General features: G+C 48.9%; 1 protein-coding gene across 1 annotated transcript; it reads left to right on the forward strand.

Moving 5' to 3' along the window:
* Positions 1–441: 441 nt before the first annotated feature.
* On the forward strand, positions 442–8,205 carry LOC310666162 (uncharacterized protein). The gene is made up of 2 exons (XM_083416827.1): positions 442–520; positions 7,104–8,205. The coding sequence occupies exon 2, from the start codon at positions 7,126–7,128 to the stop codon at positions 7,900–7,902; it is 777 nt and encodes a 258-aa protein (XP_083272953.1). The 5' UTR covers positions 442–520; positions 7,104–7,125; the 3' UTR covers positions 7,903–8,205.
* Positions 8,206–8,436: the final 231 nt, after the last annotated feature.

Genomic DNA, 8,436 nt, shown 5'->3' on the forward strand with positions numbered 1-8,436 from the left:
AAGAGGTTGAATATGCCTGTTCCAAACTTTGGAGCTTGTGATCAGTACCAAGGAATGGTTTGGCGGTTCAAAGAGCATCCCAAGGAATAGGGTGGTTTTCCATACTGTGTGACTCAGGGCCTAAAGAATGGATGTGAGGACAGGAACAGAAGTGAGGATTCATCTATCCATTCATCCATCTATCCATATTTAGTTCCTTAAAATAAACAATTTATCCCCGTTCTTTGTTTTCCCACTTCCATGTGGGTCCAACCAGCTTCACGTGACCCAGCCTTCTCATTTCCAAAGTCCTTCCGCTCATGTTAGGAGGATTCCATTCAAACTAATGAGGGCTGTCAGCAATTTGGAGATGACTAGGTGGGGCGAGCTTTGGGTGCTCTTAACAAGCTTCCCATCCCTCGGGGCACCATCTTTCCGGGATCTTGCCTCTTGGAAGTCATATAAAAGAGGCGGCCAGCTCGGTGTGTCCACCAAACTCAACTTGGACTCTTGGATCATCCTGCTCTTGCCATCTACTGTGGTGAGTATCTTGGGATCTCTCCCGCTCTCATGGAAGAGCCCGTCTCTCTTGAGCTCTTGACAAACGATTTTAGGCTACAGCCAGGCTGCTTGCTTATTACAGCATTCTTTTGGTTATTGGGTTTTATTCCCCACTTGGAGGAAAAATTAGTAGTACCAAAGGTTGTAATTTCCGCCGATGGCTTCGGGGATGGTTTACGACAGCCAATGAGATTTTGGCCATTCTGTTCAAGGTGTTGCCATTGGGGGACTTCCCTGCCTTCATTTCAGAGGAGGCAATTTCTTAAAATAAATGAGTGGCAACAGAGGAGAATTACAGAGGAGCGAAGAAGTGCCAGGAGGGTGAGAGAACCAAGGTTGGAGGAAGACTCAAGGAAGGAGATCAGAGAACAAGAGAGGTAGAAGGAGAATGCCTGATGGTGGTGATACCATCAGCAGCTCTCTCTTCAGTGGAGGTGTAAGTGGCTTCTCTTAAACATGGGATTAGCAGCCGACACCTTGGTGGCATTCTAAAAAATAGGAATAATAACAGGGAGTAGGAGCAGGAAGGTGGAATAATGGATTCTCAATTACATTAGGCAGTAAGAGCCCTTCAGAGAACATCCTTTACTGCAGGGATGCAGAAGCTCCAGGTCCTGCTGGACTACAACTCCCATCATCCCTGAGCATTGACCATGCCAACTAGGGCTGATTGGACGCCAGGAACATGGTTGAACTACAACTCCCATCATCCCTGAGCATTGACCATGCCACCTAGGGCTGATTGGAGTTGGACGCCAAGAACATGGTTGAACTACAACTCCCATCATCCCTGAGCATTGACCATGCCAACTAGGGCTGATTGGAGTTGGACCCCAAGAACATGGTTCAACTACAACTCCCATCATCCCTGACTACTGGTCATGCCAACTGGGGCTGGTGGGAGACTTGGCCCAACAACAGTCATTCCTCATCCAAATTACTTACAAGTTTGGGCCACTCCAATTTTGATCTTCATTGGAGAAGTAGTATCATAGAATCATAGAATTGTAGAGTTAGAAGGGACCCCCAGTGAGGTGGGGGTCATCCAATCCACCTCAATGCAGGGATGTCGGCTAAAGCATCCCTCACCTCTGCTTAAAAATCTGCAAGGAAGGAGAGTCCACAACCTCGTGGAGGAGACCATTTCCCTGCCAAACAGCTCCTACAGTCAGAAAGTTCTTCCTGTTGCTTTACTGCGCTGTTGGTTCTATTATTGTTCAGTATTTGTTTGTCCATTCAAACAGACGTTTGCAGCTGTCCCAAATATTATTTATTTATTCATTCACTCATTCAAATAGATTATTTCTATGATGCTCTTCCAACTGATCAAAGCTCAATTAAAAAAAATTAATACAGAAAACAACAACCCACCATCGACAAATCTTAGTGTTCAAACCCAACAGGTTCAGAAATACAGTGGTGCCCCGCAAGACGAATGCCTCGCAAGACGGAAAACCCGCAAGATGAAAGGGTTTTCCGTTTTCAGAGGTGCTTCGCAAGACGAATTTCCCTATGGGCTTGCTTCGCAAGACGAAAATTGACGAAAATTTTGAGGGGTTTTTCCGCTCCAAAACCCCTTTTTCTGAAGCGCTAAGCTGCTAAAAGCATTTTAGCAGCTAAACCGCTAATCCCTTAAGCCTTTAATAGGCGTTAATAGCCCTTAAACTGCCAATAGCGCTAATAGCGCTAATCCGCTAATGGGCTTGCTTCGCAAGACGGAAAAACCGCAAGACGAAAAGACTCCCGGAACGGATTCTTTTCGTCTTGTGAGGCACCACTGTAAGGCTGGTGGCTTCTCCTCTTGTTGAAGTTCCCCAAGCGGAGGCCAGGATGCCTTTATACCACTTCAGACTGCAGATAGTGTCTCATCTGAATGAATCCTCCATACAAAACTGTCCATTAGCTGTCCGCGGCCATCTCTACCATAAGGCAGAGTGGGGCAGATGCCTTGGGCAACAGTTGCGATGAGGTTGTGGCAGAAGCTTAGATAGAACAGTGAACAAGCAGCGACAACAGTGTGGGAGAGAGCAAAGCTATGTGTGTCACATGGCCTGGCCTGCACCCCGTAACTTAAACTGTTTCCAGTGGAAGACACTGTCCCTGTCCACCATATTGCAATATGGCCAACCCATACAGAAAGGAGGAGTGTCAGGGAGGGCTTCTTCCAAAGATGCTGGTTGTCAATGAGGATGTTTCAAAGGTGCATTGAAAGCGAAGGAGCTTTATCAGAGAGCGTATGTTTCTGATTACCAGTTGCTGAGAACCTCAGGGCTGTTACACTCATGTTCTGGTTGCCGTGGGCATCTGTTTGGCCACAGTGAAAACAGGGTTCTGGGCAACATCCAGCAGACACTTTTCATGTGACCATAATTCAGTGGTAGAGCATCTGAATGGAGCGAGCTCCTTTTCTCCTGTTCTGGAGAGGAGGACACGAGCCAATGGCTTCAAATTACGAGAAACGAGATACCAACTAAACTTTCTCGCAACTGACTCTCTTGGGATGTTGTGGTTTCTCCTTGCTTGGAGGTTTTGAAGCAGAGGTTGGGTGGCCATCTGTCATGGATGCTTGAGCTGAGATTCCTGTATTGCAGGGGGTGGGACTAGATGGGACCCCAACTCTACACTTCTATGATTCTATGAATTACACGCTTAAGGTCCCAGATCTTATCCTCAGCATCTCCAAGTAAGACTAGGAGAGACCCCCCTGCTTGAAATCCTGGAGATCCCTTGCCCATCAGTGTAGATGATAGCATCAGTAGATCTAGTGCAGTTTCTGATGCTCCTATGTTGATAGCAAAGACAAAACAGGAAGCTGTACTACCAAGCCCAACTATTGGTCCATGCAGTTCAGAATAGTCTACTGCCTGTGGGTTCCCAGATGTTGTTGAACTACAACTCCCATCACCCCTAGCTAGCAAGGCCAGAGCTCAGGGATGATGGGAGTGGTAGTCCAACAACATCTGGGGACCCACAGGTTGAGAACCGCTGGTCTACTGTGACCAGCAGAGGCTCTCTGGGGTCTTGGAGAGAGAGAGAGGTCTTTATTGTCATCAGCTGTTAGATCTTTCCAATTGGAGGTGCCATTGAATTGGGGACCATCAGCATGAAAAAAAACATGCGCTCCACTAGTAAGCTACAGGTTACAAAGGAACACGGAAGCTGACTTATGCCAAGTCAGACAGGTGGTCCATTAGGCTCAGTACTGTCCACACCAACTGGAAGCAACACTCCAAGATTTCAGGCAAGGATCCCTCCCAGCAGCCCTACCTAGAGATGTGCAGGGTCTGAAAATGGTACCTTCTGCAAGAGAAGCTGGCGCTCTGCCTCTGAGCAATGGCACTTCCACACGCAAGACGCATCCCAGGCTTGTGCTAACACGCACATTGAATATATATCCATCAGCAATGAATTGTGGAATTTTGCAAGGCTGCGCTGCAGCCGTTCAAAATTCTGGGACAACAGAAGCTGAACGCCCTGTTAAAATTATGCAAATTAAACACGCACTCATAAAATTTTCCTCATTTGCATAATGTACTCTGTATCTGCTGATGATTCGTCTTGCGGGATTAAGCAAATTCACAGAGGCGTAAGGCTGGCAATATCTGCTAGACGGAAGGGCTCCGTTCTCCCTCTGGTCAGAGACAGGATGTCGCTGGACACCAGTTGCAGGGAACCACAAACAGGGGGATAGAGTTGCTCTGGCACTCAGGTCCGGCTTGGGGCATCTGTATGGCCACAGTGAGAACAGGATATGGTAGACTATTTATGGACCTTAAGGTCCATAAATAGCAATCAATACCCTAGAGGTCCCGGGCCCTAAGGAAGTCAGATTAGCCTCAACCAGAGCCAGGGCCTTTTCAGTACTGGCCCCGACTTGGTGGAACGCTCTGTCTCATGAGACCAGGGCCCTGCAGGATCTGATTTCTTTCCACAGGGCCTGGAAGACAGAGTTGTTCCGCCTGGCCTTCGGCTTGGAATCAACTTGATCCCCTCCCCCTCTTTCCTTTTTCATTTCTCCTTCTGTGATGGAACTCCTATTTGGAGACTTCCCTGGCTTTTTTTCTGGCCCATGTAGAACCAGTCTGGATAGCTAGCCTTGGTGAAGACTTGACGTTTTCATCCCCCAAAAAGTTTTGATTTGAGTTTCCACTGAAATGAGGCTGCATTTTAAAGTTTTAATGTTGTATTTCAATCTTGTTTTTTATGTTGTATTTCAATCAATTGTTTTTATATCTGGTGTTAGCCGCCCTGAGCCCAGACTTGGCTGGGGAGGGTGGGGTATAAATAAAATTTATTATTGTTGTTATAGACTAGATGGGCCATTGGTCTGATCCAGCAGCCAGGTTCTTCTGATGTTCCTCTGAGTGAAAGAAGGGCAAGGAGGATGGAGGGGCCCTGAAGACTCATTCCCTTGCCCACTGACAATCTTATGCAACCACCATGACGGCCTCTGTCATTTCAGTCTCCTTTGCCCATGCGCTTCCAAGCACAACATGGGAACCATAAAGGCAGGGGAACTGAAAATGGCATTCTGAGAAAGAGGAAGTCCGTGACTGATGTCACATCCTGCAGGGTTTCTGTGTTCCGGTGGAATCACAGTATATGGGCAGATGTTGCCAGGCTGTACCTCCGATCATGTATGGTCATTGGCCATTTTGGCTGGGGCTGATGGGAGTTGCAGCCCAACAATATTTTTAGGGCCACATGTGGAGGTCCATCTCAAGTCTCATATGAGCTACATTGACTTAACTTTGTTGTTGTTTAGTCGTTTAGTCGTGTCCGCCTCTTCGTGACCCCCTGGACCAGAGCACACCAGGTACTCCTGTCTTCCACTGCCTCCCGCAGTTTGGTCAAACTCATGCTGGTAGCTTCGAGAACACTGTCCCACCATCTCGTCCTCTGTCGTCCCCTTCTTGTGCCCTCCATCTTTCCCAACATCAGGGTCTTTTCCAGGGAGTCTTCTCTTCTCATGAGGTGGCCAAAGTCTTGGAGCCTCAGCTTCAGGATCTGTCCTTCCAGTGAGCACTCAGGGCTGATTTCCTTCAGAATGGATCGGTTTGATCTTCTTGCAGTCCACGGGACTCTCAGGAGTCTCCTCCAACACTTAACTAGAGCCTCTCATTGTTATTATTTTGCAAAGGGACTGAGGAGGTGCCATAATCTCCTTTGAGACAACGCAGCATTATTTAAGGTCACCTTGAGCAAACTGGTTTGTGTGCATCAGAGTGGCCCCAACCCCCATTCATTTAAAAATGAGGTTGTGATACACCCAGACTGTGTTGAACAACATCTATGGACACCCACTTGCAGTCGAAAAGCATCTCCCATACCCTTTAAGAGCTATGGGGCAACTTTCAAGGAACAACTGCCAATGTACTCAGCATTCGTAAGAACTTGTTAGAAGCAGCTGTTCAGCCCTAGACACTATAATTAACAGTTGCTCTGCTGCTGGTTGTGATTTACATAGCTAAGGGCCCATCTGTATGATCTGTAATTTTCTTCCCCCACAATAACCTCTGATGTCTCCACTATCACAACACTCTTCCCAAACTCTGTGCTCCTGGCTGGAACCATTGGCTCATCTCCTTCGGTGTCGTTGTGTGTCTTTACAAGCAAAGGGGTCAAGAGCCCTGTCATTGGCTAAGCAGCTGTGATGTCACAGTAGGATTGAGTTCAACACTGCTCAGGGAGAACTGGACAAGAAGTGCAGGGAACTATTGAATCAGAGAGTTTAATAATAAATAATATATTTTTTTTTATTTATAACCCGCCCTTCCCAGTTCAGAAAACCAGGCTCAGGGCAGCTAACAACAAATTTAAAACATTTGATGCTACAAAAAAAAACCCAACAGCATAAAATATGGTATAAAGCGTAAATAATAAAATCAAGAATCAATTTAGGGGGGAAATCCATCCAATAAGCATTAGATGACCACCAGGGCTAGCTGGCTAAATTAGTCCCACTTGGGCCAGTGAGGAGACCAGGGGAGAATTAGCTGTGGGATCCCAGAGCAGGTAATCTTCATATAAAGGGGAGGGGAGGAAGGGGAATAATAAATCAGGCCAGGTTCAAATTGAAAGCCAGGCGGAATAGTTCTACCCTGAGGAAGGAAGTTCAATCCTGCAGGGCCCTGGTCTCATGGGACAGAACATTCCACCAGCTTGGAGCCATCACTGAGAAGGCCCTGGCCCTGCTGGAGGATAATCTAACTTGCAGTCCTTATATCAGGGATGTGGGATCTGTGGCCCTCAAAATGTTCTTGGACTATACCTTCCACCAGCCAATGTTCTTGGAGTCTAAACCCTACCATCCCCCTTTGGCACGGCCAATGTTCAGGGACGATGGGAGCTATCGTTGAGTAGCTTCTGGAGGGCCACAGGCTCCACATCCACCAGGGTCTTTCTATTCTCTTATGGAACCTCCAGCTCCAGAGGCAGTCTACCTAGATTTTACAGTTGCTGGTGGGATTTGGACACTGTGACACCAGGAAGCTGGACTAGGCGGGCCACTGGCCTGATTCAGCTGGTTCCTCCTTTGTTCATATGATTTATTTCTCTTCCAGAGCTTAAAACCTCCCCACCAAGATGTCTTACCAGTGCAAGCAACCCTGCCTTCCTCCTCCTTCCTGCGTGAAGACTAAGAGTGCCACCGTGTGTGCAACTCCTGGAGGCGCCGTCTGTGTGACCCCATCTCAGTCATCGTGCGGAGATGCCTGCACTCCTAAATGTGCCACCGTGTGCGCCACTCCTGGAGGCTCCATCTGTGTCACTCCACAGCAGCCCCAGTGCGCCACCGTCTGCCAGGGTCCTTGCGGCTCCATCTCCGTGACCCCCCTGCAGAACCAGGGGCCGACCGTATGCGCCACCCCCGGTGGGTCCGTCTGCGTGTCACAAGGCCAGGGTCAATGCTCGACCGTCTGCCAGGGCCCATGCGGCTCTGTCTGTGTGACCCCGCAGCAGCCGCAGTGCGCCACCGTCTGCCAGGGTCCCTGCGGCTCCGTCTGCGTGACCCCGCAGCAAAGCTCCAGCTCATGCGCCACAGTGTGCACCACCTCTGGCGGCTCCGTCTGCGTGGCCCCGAGCAAGGGTCAGTGCGCTTCTGTGTGCCAGGATCCCTGCGGGGCTGTTTGCGTGGCTCCCATCCCAGCCCCAACTGGGGGCGCATGCGCCACCGTCTGCCAGGACGCCTGCGGCAACGTGAGCGTCACTCCCTGTGCTACTAAGTGCTCCGGCCCCTGTGGCGGGGTGAAGACATGCGCCACAAAGTGCGGGAACCCCTGCGTCACCGTGTGCTCTGACCAAACCTGTGTGAAGGCCTGTCCTTCCATCAACATGGGGCAATGCAACGTCAAGAAATGCTAAGTGGCCACAAGGTCGGATCCTGATTTGAATCCCCGCAGTCCAGCTTCCTTCCGAGAGTGGGTGACACCTGCTTCCTCAACGTCTTCCTTGGTCCACGTTCTCTGCTCTGCTCTCCTCTAGATGCCCTGAATCTTGATGTACAAGTAACGATCTTCCCCAAGATATCACATCTGGCTTGGAGAAAGAGCGAGGAGCTATGAATATTCTTTGGTGGTGGGAAACACACACACACACACACACCCGCATTGCCTTCCCAGAACTTCCATGTTAGATAGACACCAATAAAGAGCAAATATAAAGACATCCACGTTGTTGCGTTCTGATATTCTTTGTCGCGTCAAGAGCTTTTATTTTTATTGATTCGTTGCATTCATAACCCACCTGTGGTGATCACACAGGGTCCCCAGATGTTTAACGGTCTATTGATCCCTGTGCCACCACTGTGCTGACTTCCCCGCTGCCACCAACCCCTTACTCTCTGGTAAAACACTGGGTCCAGACAGTTGTTAAAAGTGAACCCAAAAAAACCCCAAG

This window comes from Podarcis tiliguerta (assembly GCF_965153285.1).
Source record: "Podarcis tiliguerta genome assembly, chromosome: 16".
NCBI lineage: Eukaryota > Metazoa > Chordata > Lepidosauria > Squamata > Lacertidae > Podarcis > Podarcis tiliguerta.